This window comes from Aythya ferina (genome assembly GCF_964211825.1).
Source record: "Aythya ferina genome assembly, chromosome: 1".
NCBI lineage: Eukaryota > Metazoa > Chordata > Aves > Anseriformes > Anatidae > Aythya > Aythya ferina.
In genome coordinates, this window is record NC_140296.1 from 205483221 (window position 1) to 205500379 (window position 17159).

The 17159-nt window shown below is 45.1% G+C and overlaps 1 protein-coding gene and 1 long non-coding RNA gene across 3 annotated transcripts in view; one reads left to right on the forward strand and one right to left on the reverse strand.

Annotated features, from left to right (window-relative positions):
* LRGUK (leucine rich repeats and guanylate kinase domain containing) overlaps positions 1–11167 on the forward strand; it is a 49896-nt gene extending 38729 nt beyond the window's left edge. Inside the window, exons 18-21 of one of the 2 annotated variants that reach the window (XM_084531145.1) lie at positions 4190–4324; positions 6248–6274; positions 9782–9951; positions 10359–11167. In XM_084531145.1, coding sequence (XP_084387271.1) covers positions 4190–4324; positions 6248–6274; positions 9782–9951; positions 10359–10510 — 484 coding nt within the window. In that variant the 3' untranslated portion in view covers positions 10511–11167. The remainder of the gene's footprint in view (positions 1–4189; positions 4325–6247; positions 6275–9781; positions 9952–10358) is intronic. The other variant, XM_084531146.1, reaches the window with a different exon arrangement.
* Positions 11168–16837: 5670 nt separating this feature from the next.
* LOC311430233 lies at positions 16838–17030 on the reverse strand. Its single transcript, XR_014688625.1, has 2 exons — positions 16913–17030; positions 16838–16882 (listed from the first exon to the last, which is right to left on the reverse strand). It is a non-coding gene; the product is annotated as an uncharacterized lncRNA (long non-coding RNA).
* Positions 17031–17159: the final 129 nt, after the last annotated feature.

Consider the following 17159-nt stretch of genomic DNA (forward strand, 5'->3'; position numbering starts at 1 on the left):
TTTCACTGACAAAGACTGGAGACTGACTCGATAAAAATAAATAAATAGGGAAATTTAAAAATCAGTGAATTAAACTGTCATTAGAAAAAACAACGGCAGAAGCCTAGAGCCAGAAATGCATAATTATGGTACATTTTCCAAATCTTTACTTAGATAAAAGTTTAACTAGTTTAAGGAAGACTTTTCTCTTCACTCGTTCATTTTAAACTACGTTGTACTGAGAAGAAAAATGGAAATCGGTGTTTTCTTTTGCTGTATGTTTTGGTTTTGATTTAGTGTGGCAATGTGAACTGTTCATCTGAGTCTGCATTAGTCTGCTGCTCTTTGCACCCTTTATTCCACAATACTCGTTCTGTGGAAGCTGATTTTGGAGTTATGCATGGAGCTGTTTCAGCAGAGCTGTCAGGCAGGTGAGAGAAAATCCTGTCACCCCCAATCAGCATTTGCAATTACCAGGCCCCGAGGGATGGATGCACTCGGCGGAATTGGAGGCAAGAGTAGACAACGCACCATTCCATGCAAGAGGTTAAGTCAAGAAATGCCGTAAATAAGAAAGTATTAAAATGGTTGAAATTCTGCAAGAGAATCCGATTCCTGGAATGTAGCAATTAGTGGAGAACCTGCTAGGTGTTGTCCAGTTCAGTGCTGGTGCATGGTTGTTCTGTTGAAAGTTTTTATTTGTCCTGGATCAAATTAAGTTTTAAATGCCCTTAAGAAGGGCTTTCACCTTGCAACAGCTCACCTAGGGGTTTGATGGCTCTTTCTTTTAATGTATAATTATGCTTAAATTTACAGTAACTTCAGAAGTTACCGTGTATGTCAGCTCAGCTGTGGTAGTAATCTTTGTGTGTGCTCTTAGCCCATAGGAAATGTAATGTGATGTGGCTTTTTTTTTTTTTTTAGCTTTTATCAAGGGCTGGGCAAGGAGCTTGGGCACAGATTGTGCAGCTCAGCTCGAGCCTGGTAATTGTCTTATTTATAGTAATATTACTTGTACCATCCAAATAATGTAGGGGTACTTAAATTGTTATCTTGTTTTATACCTTTCGATGATTCTCTTACACTGTATGTATTGTAACATCTTTCTGTGCAAGCCTGGCCTTACTAAGTTCAGTAGTGTTACTAGAAATTCTCTCTAATTTGTTAATTAATTCCCAAAACTGACCAGAGTATTTCAAGTGTCCCTACAACAAGAGCTGACAAATAAGACAATAGCCGGTCTGCATTTATCTTAGCTTCAGTGCTTTCCAGATTTCTCTCTCCTGTGGAAAAATACTTTTTTTCAAGCTGTATTTTATTTAGAAACTCTAATTTCTCTTTCTACCTGGCTACATAAATAGGACAGAGGTCATGCCTGTTTGAAATCTGGTTTTAAAAACTCTTGCTGTCTAGTTTTTGCCCGAATCTTACCAGCTTTGTTCTGAATATTTTATATTTAGAACATGATACACATTTTCTTTATTTTTGTTGTCAGCAACAGTGCATAAAAGCACTTGGTCCACTTAGTTGTTTATTTAAAAATGAGATTTCTTTCACTGGTAGTACATCCAGCCTTACAGAGGCTTTTAGCTAATGAATCTTGATGTAGCAAACTTACAGCCATTGCGCTCTTCCATAAAGGCACTTAGCAAGTTTTGCCAAGCAAAAAGGTTTTCTTTTTTCTTTTTATTTCTTTCCTCAGCCAGATCAGTTCCCTAATCTGTTTCACTCCCTTTCTGAAGGGCTGCCTGTGCTGGCATCAGTCTGGGAGTGTGAGCGAGTGGCCGTGGACCCCAAGTGGCAGAGGACAGAGGCAGCTCAGCTTGCTTCTGAGCAGTGCTGCTGCAGAGAATGAAAACCCTACGTCAGTTAGGAATGAATCTAAATCCTATGAAATATCTGAAACCGATGCCAAAAAATGATATATGCAGAAAGTTTCTGAGGTACTAGATGTTCTGAATTTCTCGTGTATCAGTAAAATATTCTTTAATGCCTAATGTCGTCGTTGCACGTTCTAATCCAAACTGAAATATATTGCTCAATTATCCTGAGTGTGTATTAGAAAATTTTAAAAGTGGTGTCACACAGGAATCTAACCTGCTTTATTTATTGCAGCCCCACAGGGTTGTCTACATAAATTCAGGTTCTTAAATCCAAACTACTGAAAACCTGTCCTCTTTATTTTTTGCCCGTGGCTGTGTGCAGGTGTAATTAAAGCCATTTTGATGTCTCATTGCCTAATACAATGAGGGCAACGTTCGGTGGTTTGAGCTGAATAATTTCACCGGTTGTCTCTGTGTCTGAGGGCAATAAATAAGAGGATGGGCTGAAGTCTCACTCCGATCAGGCCTTTAGCTAACGATTAACTTGCTGATTTTCTCGGAATGCTGCTGAAAGAACTGAAGTAAGCAAGAGCAGACATCACCACGAGGAGGATTTATAACGTGCAATCTCACTTTTTCTACGTTGGAGAAAATTTATGGACTTGACAGTTTCACCAGAGCTCCCTGCCAGAACTGGGAAGAGAGAAGGTGCACGGTCCACCTGTGGCTGAGAGACTCTTCAGGCTGGATTTACTTGCTCTGAGCACAAGATTTGCATGTGTGTAGTTGCATACAAGTCTTGCAGACCCTCTTGTCTGGCCAGCCTCTGACTTCAGTGTAATTTCACTTTTCAGTTTTATTTTTAAGCCTCTATTAATGACAAAACTAGGACGTTGTCCTGAGCTACGTGGGTGTGCCTTTCCACAGGGCGCTGTTTAAGTTATCCAACCTCTTTTCCTTTTTCATTTGAGCTGAGGCCCACTAGTGCAATCAGAATATAAATCCCTCCGACAACAGTACAGAACTCAGAGGGAAATGTGAAGAAGACACATGGCAGACACAGGTAGAAGGTGGAAGAAAATCCCTCTCACCTTTTAAAATGCCTGTTTTTATTAACTGTCTGGCAAGATGTTTTCTTTTTCAGCTGAGATACAGCTTCTGAGAGTGGGTCACAGGTTGTGAACGCCAACCTTTGCTCCAGGGAGTAGGGTACATTTTCCCCTAGCAACTTAGCCCTGAGAGGGGTGGCACTGAATCCTGCCTTCAGATTTCTGCCTTGACTCTTCTAACCTCTGTTGTCAGGCTCTGTGTTTCTGAGCAGAATTACTCAAAATTTTGTGTATTGAGCAGAATTCTTTGTTAAGAGATTATTGTTATTATTTTTACTGATTTACATGAACTGATTTCTGAGAGCGCTCGGGAGCTCTGGGGGCCATTAGCAGAATCAGACCCTTTCTTTTGTACTTTGTTCAGATTTTGATCTGAGCCTACAGTGAACAAACACCATTACCAGCCAGCCGGCAGTCACTTGATAGAGAAACAATAACAGCTTGAGGCCTTACATATGGGAAGCTTTATTTATAGGTATTAACAAGAAGAAACTTTTAAAAGGAGAATTTGAAGATGAGCGGTTGATAAACCTTGCTTACAGAGACAGTGTGCTGGGCTAGGGAACGATGTCTGAGTAATGAGTCTTAAGAAAAACTATTATCCCTCCTTACAGCATCCAGCAGTTGCTACCACAATTAAAAATGTTCTTGACAAACTTATTAGGGAAACTAGAAAATGAGGGCATGCACAGAAGTTGAGTAGGCTCATGGCCCTTAAATTATCAGATTCCTTTGGAGGTCAGTGTGGCAGGTCAGTGGGATGGCTCTGGTACAGGGGGTAGATGTATGGAATCTCTCAGGAGCTGTGATTTTAAGTTACGGATCTCTCACATCTGGCAGTCTTCAGTTCTGCTTGTGTTTGGTTTTAGCTCTGTAATTTGTCTGTAAATAACGTGGTGTCAGTACTGCCATCACCAGGAATGGGATTTTTAGGTGTTCCAAGTGGCTGTGAAGATGAAACTTCTCTCCTTGTGAGTTAGCCATGAGGGATGGGGTTAATCTCACCTCATTTGGAGTTTCTTTAACAAAAATGTCTCTGAGCAAGCTATCCTACTCTGCTCTGTCTTGGTGGAGAGGGATTCATCCAGCCTGCTTTAGAGCTCTGCTTATGCTTGAGCTTATTCATACTGTAGCTGTGACAGAGCCAGTGGAGAGGAACAAAACAGGGCTAGGACTACTAGCCCCAGCTGCTTAGTGTGAAATAAGCACTAGCTATGCTGTCACAGAACATAAAAGCCCGTAAGAAGCCCTTTTTATTTTCTTTTTGTATCGTTTCAGGGACCTAGCAGTCACTCCTGCACCAGGCAGCTCCCGTCAACAACTACTGGAGCCAGCAACACATCCTTCTCTGGTCTCCGATGGAAGGAGTGTCACCCAAGAGCACAGCTTCCCCTTGAATAACCCAGAGAGCCGGTGAGTTCAGTTTCTGAGACAGCAGATCAGCGCTGGGTGGAACGAAGGTTAATGCTGCAACGTGCAAGATCTAAAACCATTTTCCAAGCTAATGCAGTTGTCTCATCTGTTCCATCAACAGCCTTATTAAGCATGTGTCACTATATCATAAAGCAAAGTCTCGTCTTTCGTAGGAATGGTTTCATTTAGACACCATAATTAAAAAAAAAAAGAAAAAAAAAAAGGAATTTCAAACTCTTTCTATTAATGGGATATTTGAAGGGAAAAAGACACTGAAAGAAACTTGGTCCAGGTAGAGAAAAACAGAACTGCAATGATAACCACAGGGTGTGGCAGGGAGGCAACTCCTGTCTCATTTAAAGCTTGTAGAGAGGTGAGGACAGAAGACAACTTGAAAAGGCTACATCTTCATTGTCTTGGAGGCATTCAGCTCGGAAGGGAGCTTTATTTTCCTGACTCATTTTACAGGTCCACGTTGCCATCCTGCCAAAATGGCTGTGACTCACTCTACTTGTCCTGTTCCCCAAAAATGTCTGAGCTCTGGCTGCCAACAAGCCTGCCTGCTATTGTGGCAAGTGACATTGCAGCCTCTCTGTGCAGAATCCTAGATCAGCTTTTTTTTTTTTTTTTTCCCCCCTCTCCTGGCCATCTGTTGTAATCTCGTGCCCAGATGGGATACGCAGAAGCAGCCGGATGCCACACAGCACGACCTAGTGAGGTGTAACACGCCAGATTCCCCATCCACACTTGGAAATAGGTGTGTGCTCGTGGCTGTGCTGTGAGCCACTGTGAGCTGAGCTCTTCTCCCTCTCCTCAACCTACAATAAAACTCATCCAAAAACTGCACCTGAGAAGGAGCTGATGGCTATGCCATATGGCAGTTGGTAAGCTTGAGTTTGATCACAGGTTCAGTCCCATATCTGATGTTTTGTTGTCATTCCATACCAACCAAGGTACCTCTCCCACTGCATGGAAACATTCATAGCATGATTTTTTCCACTATTAGTTTTGAATTGAATAAATTGCTGTGTTAAATGACCTCCCAAACACACATTAAACATCTTTTCACATAAGACAATGAGGAAATGCTGACATCTTTATAAGATTTCAACCCATTTGCTTCATTCCTGATCTGCTAAAGCAGAATTCTTAGATAAACTTGTTGGAAAAAAAAAAAAATATCTGTGTTCCTTTTATATCCTAGAGAGACTGCCAGTTCCCTCTCCATGATGTGCTACCTGCCACTGTAATTACAAGTTGTTAATTAGCATGCTGTAAAAAGGTTGAAACCATAGGCCTCTGCAGATTCATTTGTCCTGAGTATTTGTGCCACCGTGGATCGTGCTGGAGGGGAACAGAGTGAGCGTGTGAGAGAAACTGAGTGTGTAATAGGTTGCAGAGGGATTATGCATCATCTGTCCTTCCCAGGAAGAGGCAGGACCTGTAACTCAAATGAGTGTGAAGCTACGAGGAGTTGTAAAGGTCTTACCCTTCACATATGGGAATAAATATGTCTTTCCACTCCACCACATTTTGGTGTTTTGACTTTAGCAGTGTTTTCATTTAGCACTGTTAATAACACAGTGGAAAAACAACTGTGAGGAGAGAAAATGCAAACTGCTAATCGGATTCATTCTCTGTGCATGCATCGTGGCCTGCGGCAAAATTGTATGGAGTCATGCTGTCAAGCCCTTTTGCAAGGGAAATAAGAAAATTTCTTCCAAACTTTCCTTATAGGCATGATTGATGGAATTGCTGTTGTGTAGATGCACTTGAAATACTGGTGGGGAAAAAAAACAACAACACATTTCTGAAGGATTGCAGCAAAGCCTGTTGTGATTTTGCTTGCCCGAATTTTGAGGTGCTTTAATCTTTTCTTTTGCTTTCTCCCCAATTTTATGCTTTCAACATTTGGAATGGAAGAAAGAGTAAAATAAAATCCATCAAGGGGTAAGAGCACTAATGTTTTGACCTCCAGGCACAGGCAATGAAGCAAATATTGTTTTCCAGGATTGGGTCTGCAGATATGAGTCTGATGTGTCACTGGACAACTCTGTGTCCAGGTCGCATATTCTTCACATTATTTCTTAAATCTGGCAGCTTGAATTGTGATGGAAATTCCATCACAATTCCATCAGGTCGCTGACACCTGTTGGATTCAACTTCTGAAGTTGTTCTGTTACCTCTGGTTACAAGTAAAATTGATCCTGATTGCATTTACTCCATGAGTAGAAATTAAAGGTTTAGTTTGGACATCTCTCAACTGACCTGCAGTTTCCAGCCAGCCAGTTTCTAATTACATCCACGGCTTCTTTTCATCACTAAGACCATAGCTGTGGTCTTCTCCTTGGAAGTAAACTACTCACCTAGTCCTTCCCAATTTCATAAGAGAAAACACAGTGCTGGTTTCTCTTTGAAGTTCTCTGCTGGGCCTGAACTCTCCTGCACGTGAAGGTGTGGATATTTTTTTTGCCCAAAGTTCCCTTTGTTGTCACATACAGGCTTAAACAATTTATCATTGCTTGTGTTGAGTAGCTGTCCTTTAGGGCAATTTATCTTGCAACTGTACTTTAAAGGGCTGCTAGTCACCACAGGCAGTGATAAATTCTTTACCTCCTTGTCTGCTGTTTTTCATTTCTCACTTTTACCAGTAGAGGTGTTTGTAAGGCTGTAGTGTAAACCAGACATGGAAATGATCTGGTTACAACATAGCAAGGGGAAGAGAAGAGAGGAGGAACAAAGTTGAAGCTGGAAACTCATGAGTCAGAGAGGGGAAACTTCTTAATATGTTCCTATACCCTTGCTATTTACAGGTCTGAGGGTGGAGGCAGAACCTCACCTACCACTGAGCAGCACCTTTAGCAAGGAGCTATTGCAAAACACAGTCAAATGAAAAATTTCTGTCAACCAATATGTTATACCGTCGTATGCAATGATGTGTGTTAGGGTTTTGCTGGCAAGTGCAAGATCTAAACAAAATCTGTAGCAGTCCAGGGCTTTACTCCTCAACTATTTTGTATTTAGTGCACGTAGACTCCATTTATCTCCTTATTCCATGGGATATTACTCTCTATTTTTATTTTATACATTTATTCTCCATATAACTGATAAGAAAATAGAAGTAGAGGGAGTAAAGTCAGGACACGTGCCTGCTCCACTCATAATAGTTCTCTTTTTTTTTGTGCTGGGGCTGTCAGGGAAGGACTAGAGATAGGTTACCCGAACTCATTTACAGATCACTTGGTGAAAGCAGGAAGGAGAGGTACGTGCTCAGCTCCTGTACTGCACCCCTCACATGTACCTTGGACACCTAGATGGCAGGGATTGCATAAGCTCTAGTTTCTCTACTTATTTTTGTTGGTTTTCTCATCCTGATTAGCTTTCCTTACTCGTTTCCTGTGATGTTTGTAGTAGAGAAGCCTTTTGGTGAACTCTGTGCAACTAAACACTGAGAAGAGTATTGCAATAAAGCCTCACGTCGAGGTTTATTAAAATTCACAACTTGGCCAAGACCAGAATATAACAGCGAGGCATTTAGTAAAACACCAAGTCTTCCCCTGTGTCAGGTAAATCACAGCTGCTGCCACAGCTACCACACTATAAACTATAAAATGTTAAAACTGCTGCGTGTCCTAGGAAAAATGTGCAGGTCTGGTGCCACAGGTAAACATGGGTTAAACTTGCAGGAGTTGTCATTGTAACTTACACCACTTCTCTGGGGGGAGGAAGGTCCTGCATCAAACACGCTTTTACCCCACAGGGAAATCACATAACCAACACAGGATCATCTTATCTCTGTAATTTGGCTTTTATTTTGTGAATTGCTCCCTTACAAGCTCGCAAGGTACTGACGGAGCTTTCTGCTGCAGCACTGAGTTGTGGGGTTCATGTTGTTAGGCTACCCGAGTGATTTTCAGGGGAACTTGGGTACCTACCACACCATAAAGTGGCGTGTAAATTATTTTCCACTGTTTACCTTGTCTTCTGCCCTTTTACAAAGGGACAGTAAGGGAGAAAGCAGTGAGGATTTTTCTTTAACGCCTACTATGCTGGGCTTTGATGCAGTGCATTCATGTCGTTGTGCCCAGATTTCCGCAGGGGTTAACCCTAACCATGTCATTATGGTCAACTTTTATCCTTTATTAGTAGGTGATTGCACGACTAGACGTTCTCTGAAGCAAAAGCAGAAGTAGTTGGCCTTTTAGAAACTGCCGTAGACGTTGTTGAATTGTCCATGCTGCTATTTATACTGAGCCTGGTTTCACTACTCCCAGTAATTCCTTATCCCTGCCACGATTATGTCTGATGCACATTGCAGGCAGCTAAAATGCGATTACAGCTAGGGTTAAGCACACAGCAAGAGCATTCAGCATCTGATGAGCATCCTCAGATGCAGCAGAGCTCGGAGGAAGATGTGAGCACTCAGTTCATTACAGAATACAATATTCCTTTGCCTTGAAGGCAATAGCAAAAACCTCATAGACTTTCACAGTACTTCCAGTGAGAAGATAATTACCTGTTTCTTAGGGGAGTACCACGCTGTTTTATCTCATTATTCGTGATCCCTTCTTCTTACAGTACGGTTTTATTAAAATACCACTGAAATTCTCGTTTTATTCCCCAGAACACTGTAATCACAGCATTCTCACAAGGTAAAATGCTTCTTACAAGAATTAGAGGATGGAACTCTTTTGGCCTGCACCACTGATAAGGTCAGGGTGGATAAAACTTGAGCTTCTTCCTATATTCATAAGCCTGTGAATCGATTTCTCCCATATAGACCAGAACAGTCCTTTCCATATGAAGACAGACATTACGAAACATCACGTTCACGGATTATTTGCTTTAATATGTAGGGTCTCAGACCGCTCAGGCTTTGGCTTTGGTGAGGTTTTCTGCAAGACACCAAACAGGTCAGAGGTGCCCTGCTTACCACTCGCTGGTAAATGGCTACTTGTGGTCCTTGCTGTCACTGGACTGCCACAGAAATGCTTCTTTTCAAGGCAATTCCTATTTTCTTTTACTCACTAAGACACAAATTTAGAAATAAGAGGCTCCGAGATCCCAGATTTGCTATTCAAAAGCCATCAGGATGTGGTCGTGGGCAACCTGCTCTGGGTTGGGGAATTGGAGCAGGCGACCTCCAGGGGTCCCTTCCAACCCCAGCCATTCCGTGAAGCTGTCTCACTGTGTGACACAAACCTCTTTACCTGTCTGTGCAATTAATGAATTAAATCAATAAATGAACACTGAGAGAGGTAGTAGTTGTGTTGGCTAGTGCTGGAAGTTTTGAGAGAATCTTAATGTGCAAAAAAGCATCGTGTAGCTGATAAGCACTGGCATTTCTTTCTGACTTTTGATTGAGTTATGCGATTGCAGCATCAATAACGCTATCAGACTTGGTGCGTCTGCTTTTTTTCTCACTGTTTCAAAGCACGAATCATTTCTCCTTCTCAGCTGCAGAGGATCTGGTCCTGCCAGAAGGCTATTCCTAAACTCCGCCGGTGCACCTGCTGCTGAAGGCCTGCCTGTGCTCACCCCTGCTCCCCACACTCGTCCCACTGAAGATGCCCAAGCTGAGCACCAGGATCCACGGGGAGCTGAAAACGGAGCGGACAGACTGCAAGGTTTGAAGCATATTCCAAAGTACCAGTTTTGCTCAGGCTGTGCATCGTGCTTACCATAATGTTAGGAGCTTTGCTTGGCTGCCAGGGCAGCTTCTTCATGCCTCTGATAATGACGCTCTTACAAGAAGCGATGTTAAAATGTGGCAGAATCAGTGTGGCGTGAAGGAAACATGCTCAGTACAGCAGCTCTCTCTCAAGGAACTTCAGGAGAAATTCAAAATAATGCCTGCCTAGGCGTGAAGCTGCTCTTCTGCTCACATGAGCTAGAGCAGTCACTAGATTACTGAAGACAGCAGTCTTTTTTTTTCCCCCACAAAACATGGGATGTTGTGGGGGATGCGCTTCGTGGTGAATTCATTTAAATAAACACCCTCTTAAGTCTCTTCACTTATTTATAATTTCTGCAGAGAATGAACTCCACCGTGACAGTCTTCCGAGGAAGCACAGCAAACCCAAGGCTGGTTCTTCTCACGTGCTTCAGCTCAGCAACTGGCCCGGCTCCCACTCCAGACCTGTCCTACCTCCAATCCCACCCCGGAGGAAGAGCACCAACCCTTGAAGGCCACTGCTAGCCAAGTCTTCATCTCGGTCACACCCAATCCTTCTGCCTAATGGGGATACTGATTTTGATAGATTTTGCTTTTTTCAAAAGAAATTATATCAAAGATTATTTCTAAATCCCTTTCTGATTAAACCTCCAAAAAGTTATTTATTTATAACTTTATTAAAAAGTAATTTCTGCGTTTCCCAACACTAAAAATGATTTCCCCAGGCATTCTCAGCTGGGAAATGGTGTAGAATTTTTTTCCTCACAGCCACAAGTCCACATCTTCTATTAATTTCTTTCTTTCCTCCCCCTCCTATTTTATAGATTTAATTGCCGTGTGGAAGCATTGGGGCTTCTGATAATATCCCCGATATTGTAGGACTAGTGAATTCTTTTGAAGAGGGATTTCGTGAAATGTTCAGTGTTGTTGGGAGTGAAAACTAGTTGCAAGTCTATTTTTAATAAAATGTGGGGTTTTTTTTGAAGAGCTGAGACCATTTTTTCATTTGCATGTGTCTTTAAACAAACAAGCTAATACGGAGTCACCAGAAAAAAAATATTACAATTTCAGAGAACTGGCTGAAGCTGTAAGCACCATGTGAAGACTTGTTTGTTTTTTTTCTATATGTGGAACAGAGCTCTGACAAGTAAATAAAACTCTCGAGTCGATGTTTGTCCTGATTAATTTTCATTACCATCCATTTAGGGAACAGATCGTGGGGCCCTTTGCCTGAGCAGCCTCCCCCGAGGAAGGCTGTTTGCTATTTTTGTTACAGCGAGGGTCCCGAGAGGTCTTTGCGTGCACAGGAGACAACGTGACTCGTTCCCAGAGCGCGGGGCTGTGTCCGTGGGATGGCTCTGGTTTACCTCGTTGTGCCTGTTCGCAAGGTGTTCGAGGGTTTTCATTGTTTAAATGGGATGAGCTGAACAAAGCCACGCAGCTCTTGGTAAGGGATAGGTTCAGATAGCCTGACCTTAAATTCCAGTGCAGCCTGTAAAACAGCTCAGCCTTTTATTAAGCCGTTTCCTTTCCACGCTGCAGCTGGCTGGATCCTCGAGCTGAAGAACAACAGCTCTGCTCAGGCACCAGCTTTTATCATTTTTTTTTTGGCAGAACAAAAAGCGGGTTCAGCAGGAGTTCAGGCAGCTGAAGCTGCAGCCTGAACCTTGGTGGCTTTGACCACAGCATCTGAGCGAGGTGGGTGCCGGACCCAACGCTTCCCCAGCCCCTCAGCTTCTCCAACAAATCCCTCAGTGCCTCTTTGCCTCTGCAAACACCTTCAGCTTTGCCTCTGCAAACAACTTCCCAGCTGTCAGCCCGGCTGGCACGGCCGGCTGCACACTCGATTGATGCGGCCGCTGATCAGCCGATGGGTTTTTGCTGTTTTACAGGCACGAGGAGCTGTGCTGGCAGCGTGGTTAATGAGTATCTGCAAGGTGCCCGGTGTTTCGTGGTGATCACAGCTCCCAGCTCAGCCCGGTGACAGAACTGCTTGCATAAGGAAGGCGCTGCGGGCAGTGCACAGGGATCAAAAAAAAAAAAAAAAAAGCCTTGGACATCTTCAGCAAGTGAGCACAGTGATGCTGAGTGCTCGTGTTTACAGCAAAGGTCTTAAACATCGAGCTCTCCAGTGCAGGAATTGCCTCACTGTTTTGATTATGCAGGTGCAGTATAAATATACTTCTATATTGCTCAGCTGGAAAACCAAAAACCTTCTGCCATGATGAAAAACGAGCACATGATCAGGATTTTGGTTATCTTACTGCACTTGTAGCAGACAATTAATGGCTGAAGAGGCTCTCCCAGCTTGCAACCAGTTCCTTGACCCTGAGCTTTCAAAACCCACGTGTGGGGTCACTCATCCCTGGTGCACGAAACACCTGGACAAGCCTGAAGGCAGAAGATTTCCAACCCGTAACATTTACATTTCTTTTAGCAGATTGGGAGGCATCGCCGTTCGTCATTCTTAGTTCAGGGCGTTTATTTCTGGCTGAAAGCTCCGTGTAGCTCGGTGCCTTCATATTTATAGACCGGCAGATAAAAGCGGGGCTGTTTCGGGGAACTCTGTTTTCACTGGCAGGAAGCGTGTTTGGATTACAGCAGGGTAGCACCTAAAGTTACTCATAGTCAAGCAAGTCTCCGAGCCTTGAATTTTACGGAGGGGGGCACCACAAGCTGTTTAATTTCCCTTTTTTAAAGTTAAACATTCAACAACAGCCATAGCTGTGGTTTCTTCAGCGTGAACTGAAATGGCTTTACCAGCCCAAAGAGGGACAATTTAGGGTCTCCAGCCCCCACTTCACAATTTAGTCAGCTGAAGACGTGAAAAAAATAAAATGAAAATGGGTGTAAAAAGGTTTGGTTTGGTTCTCTGACCTTCATCTCCTGCCTCCCTTCTTCACTACCCTCACCAATATGGACTGGACTGGTCAGGGCTTGACTTGTGGGTGAGATCACTGCGAATCCAGCAACTATTTCTCTCCTTCTCCTTCTCCTTCTCCTTCTCCTTCTCCTTCTCCTTCTCCTTCTCCTTCTCCTTCTCCTTCTCCTTCTCCTTCTCCTTCTCCTTCTCCTTCTCCTTCTCCTTCTCCTTCTCCTTCTCCTTCTATTCTCTTCTCTTCTCCTCTTCTCTTCTCTTCTCCCCTATTTTTATTTTGTCTTATCTTATGATATTTTTCAGCATTTTCTGCAAATAGATGGTGCAGAGTTGCCAGCAGTGACCAAAGTGCTGCTCATTCCCCTGCCAAGCGCCCACACCGGTTGCCAACGATCCCCTTTCCGAAGCACCACGCCGCATCCCGGCAGCGCCTGCCTGCCCCCTCGGGAGCTTGTCTAATTGAATACGCCGCGTAACGTGCTGCTAATTTGGCAGCTGTCAAAATGAATTATAATTTGTGTTGTGTTTTTTTTTTAACAGCACAGCAGCGGGGGCGAGAAGTGCTGCCGCTCACCATGATTCCGCCAACTGTGGCCGTGGTTCTCTTCCCATCCCTGATGCAACCAAGAGCTGATGAAGGGTTTGAAGGGGACTGGTTTGGGCTTTCTATGCTCTCACCCCACACTTTTACGGTGTCACTGCAACAGCTTTGTGTCCCCTGGCCATACACCAGTTGTTTTTATCCATCGCCCACCCAACGGGAGCCAAGCGCCCACTCCTGCAAGGCTGGAGCTCAAGCAAAGGCCTCCTGGTACCTGGCGTAGGCTCTGCAGTAAATCTTGCTCCCTGGACGTAGCCTTTTGGTAACCCGCAGGAAATATTTCAAGCTTCCGAGATATTTGTTGTGTCTCCTGGAAGGAGGAGGGAGAGGAGCCTGAATTTCTTTTTCCTGCAGGGAGGAGGCGGCTCCTACATTTTTATCATCGTTCGTGCGTCGCCCCGCTCATACCTCGGAGCAAGTAGGAGCACGAAGGTGTAAATCAACATCAACTAAAAAAAAAATCCCCCGTGCTGAAGGTGCTTCCAGAGGAGGCCCCTTGAGGCCCAGCTTGGGCCATCCCAGCTTGGGGTGACCCCGTGGAGCTTCCAGCAGCTCAAGGATGGGTTCCCATCTGCTGGAGACCTCCTGGCCAACAGGGATCCAAGGGGAGCTTTCGGAGAAGGAGAAAAGGGAGCAGTGAGCCTGGGCCACGCTGGGGGCAAAAATCATGGTTGTGCATCCTCCGAACCTCCCGAATTTCCCCGTGTCAGTAAATGGCATCTTCCTACACTCTTGGGCTCCTGCTGCTGATTTATGATCACTGTAATGAAAGGTGCTGAACAGGAATGAACTGCGTGGCTCCGAGTGATTTACCGAGACATCTCCATCCCTCTCCTTCCCCTCTCATTTAATTTAGTGGCGGGAGCAGGTTTTTTGAACACCTTGGAAGTGACAAGGATTTCATTGACGTCCCCAGAGGAGTTCGAGGCTTTCCCTCTTGCTTTAATAATAATAATAATAAAAAAATCTCTTTGTTTTTTCCCAAACCACCAGGGCGAGCCGAGCTGCGGCGCGCCGAGGAAAGATTGAAAGCATTAATAAACCCCAGCCCGGATTTAATGAAAGGCAAAAGATTTTGAACAGAAATCTCCGAGCTGATGAAAGCGGAGCCCGGACAATGAAGATTTATTAAACAAAAGGCTGCCAGGATCTGGGGAAAGATGATTTCTTGAGTTACATCGCTATACACACGCGGTAACTGCTGAGGAATTGAGTGTGCCCATTAAAGCCGAGAGCTTTAAAGGCGTGCGAAACGGGAAGCGATGGCCAGGAGTTTGCTGCCATGTCATCAGCACCACATCATCGCTTTTGCGGCGATGGAGATGTCCTCGGGGGGTTCTGGGATGACTGCAATAATCACTTCATTCCTGGGCCTCTCTTTTAAGTCAAGTCCCATGCAGGAGGCTGGGCTGCGGGTTAATGGGTGAGTGCTGATGCCACGAGCGGCCGCGTTTGTTATTCCTGCACCTCCTGGGACAGCAGCAGGGCAAGTGAAGCAGAAAAAAAGAACAGTTAAGTTTTGCTTGGAGCCCCCAAATCCTGATGTTTTCCCCAGTACCAACAACTTTGGGATCCTGGCTCGAACTTCTGCCCTGGGTCAGGTCCCCCCCCCCAGTCCGGGGGCAATTAGAGGCTTTCTGCAGCACGTTAATGGATATAATTTACTATAAATGCAATTAAATAGCAGCCTTCCCCTCTTTTACCATCCTCTACCTCCTGTGCTCACCCCAGACCCCAGCTCAGAGATAAGGCTGAGCTTTCCCCTCGAAGCCTGGGAAGGCTGAGCCATTTGTACCCTCTCTCATATTAAAGGGAGGATAAATCGTGTGATAACTTTAGAGCCCCAGGAAATTTTGGGCAGCAGAGCACGAGTGGAGAAACAAGAGGAGCAGCCTGCTTTGAAGAGGAGACGTTTATTTTGTTTGGAAAACAAAACAGACAAAAAGAAAGAAAAACAAAATGAACAAAAAAAAAAAAAAAAACAAACAAACACAACATCACAAGCACCCTAAACCCAAGCAGCCAACCCAAAAGCTCCGTAAATCCCAAACACGGGGCAGACAGCACTTTGGCTCATCGCTTTGCCAACCTCTGCTAAAAACATGTGTGCTACCATTTCTACAGCCAACATAAAACCCGAACTAATCAGTACCCCTATTTTTTTTTTTTGGGGGGGGGGAACCTGGGTTCAAATCCTAGTTTTGGCTATCGGGGTGCTTCTGCACGGACCTTTTCTCCACCTCACGACCAGAAACAGCATCCAGAAACACCCAGCCCACACCGTAAATGGTTTAAAAAATTACCCTAAGAACAAAAAAATAACCCACAGTGGACACCTGCCTTGCGTGAAGACCGAGAAGAGCACATGGGTCGGGAAAAGAAACCCAAATATTCCCAAATCTCACAGCGTCACAGAGATTGGGACATGCAAGCTCGTTGAGACAAAGGGCGGCCCAGCGAGGGGGCTATGTACAGTATGGTGCAGTCCCTCAGGCACCTGCTCAGCTCTTGCTTTGCTAAAATCCTCGACCCAGGCTACAAAAAACACAGCCACAGCCCCAAAGCAGCTCCTGCTGCCCAGCTGTGAGCACCCCAGAAGGGAAACCCCTTCACCATCTGGGAAGGACCTGAGCTGAGGGGCCCATCAGCGTGCTGCTGGCTCCAACAGCCCCAAAACAGCAGCAGGGCTCACACCGATGCCTCAGCTATTGCACTTGCACAGCATCGAGGCCTCTTTTTTCCCCTCTCTGCCCCCAATGTGCACAGGCTATGGACGGGCAAGAAGCTGGCACAGCCAGGATGGCCGCCCCAGATAAAAATCAGCGATAAAAACGGAGAGGAAGGGGTTTGGGGATGGTGGTGGTTGTTTGGGACCGCTGGCATCGGTCTACCTGGGAGGTGGTGATTGTCTTTGCACGTTTGTTTTGCTCATCCTCTTTCCTGTGCTTATTAAACCACTTTTAGCTCTCCCTATAGACACAGAAATTGGAGACGTAAATACCCAAAGCCATGAGGATGTTGGTGGAGGAAAACCCCAGCTCAGCCCCTGCCCTTCCTTGGCCAAGCTCGACACGAATCAGGGCGATGCTTCTGATCCGAGCTCCCGCAGGCTGTCCGAGCACCGGGAGAGAGGTGGCACTCAGCAAAACTGTCCCCGTGCCTGGGGGATGCTGATGGGCTGCACGGGAATGCCACGAGTGAAGCTGATCCCCGAGGAGTGGGAGAAAAGGGGAGCAGGGTGAAGGGACAGGAAAATCATCCCCTGTCCAGCAGCAGAAGTAAGTTCAGCTGGACTGGCCCTGCTCAAGTTCCTTGGCATCATTTGTACCCTGAGGTGCGTAGTGACACAAGGAGCAACTGTTTTAAACTAAGAAAAACCAGATTTTAATTAGATAAAGGAAGAAACTCTTCCCTCTGAGGGTGGTGAGACCCTACCCAGAGGAGCTGTGGCTGCCCCATCCCTGGCAGTGCCCAACGTCAGGCTGGATGGGGCTGGGGGCAGCCTGGGCTGCTGGGAGGTGTCCCTGCCATGGCAGGGGGTGCAATTGGGTGGTTTTTAGGTCCCTTCCAACCCAAACTGTTCTGTGATTCCATGAAGGGGTGACCCAGGGGGGACCACAAACGTGTTGGGGGCTGAGCGGTTTGTCACAGCTGACAAATGGCCCTGTGACCACACTCAGGT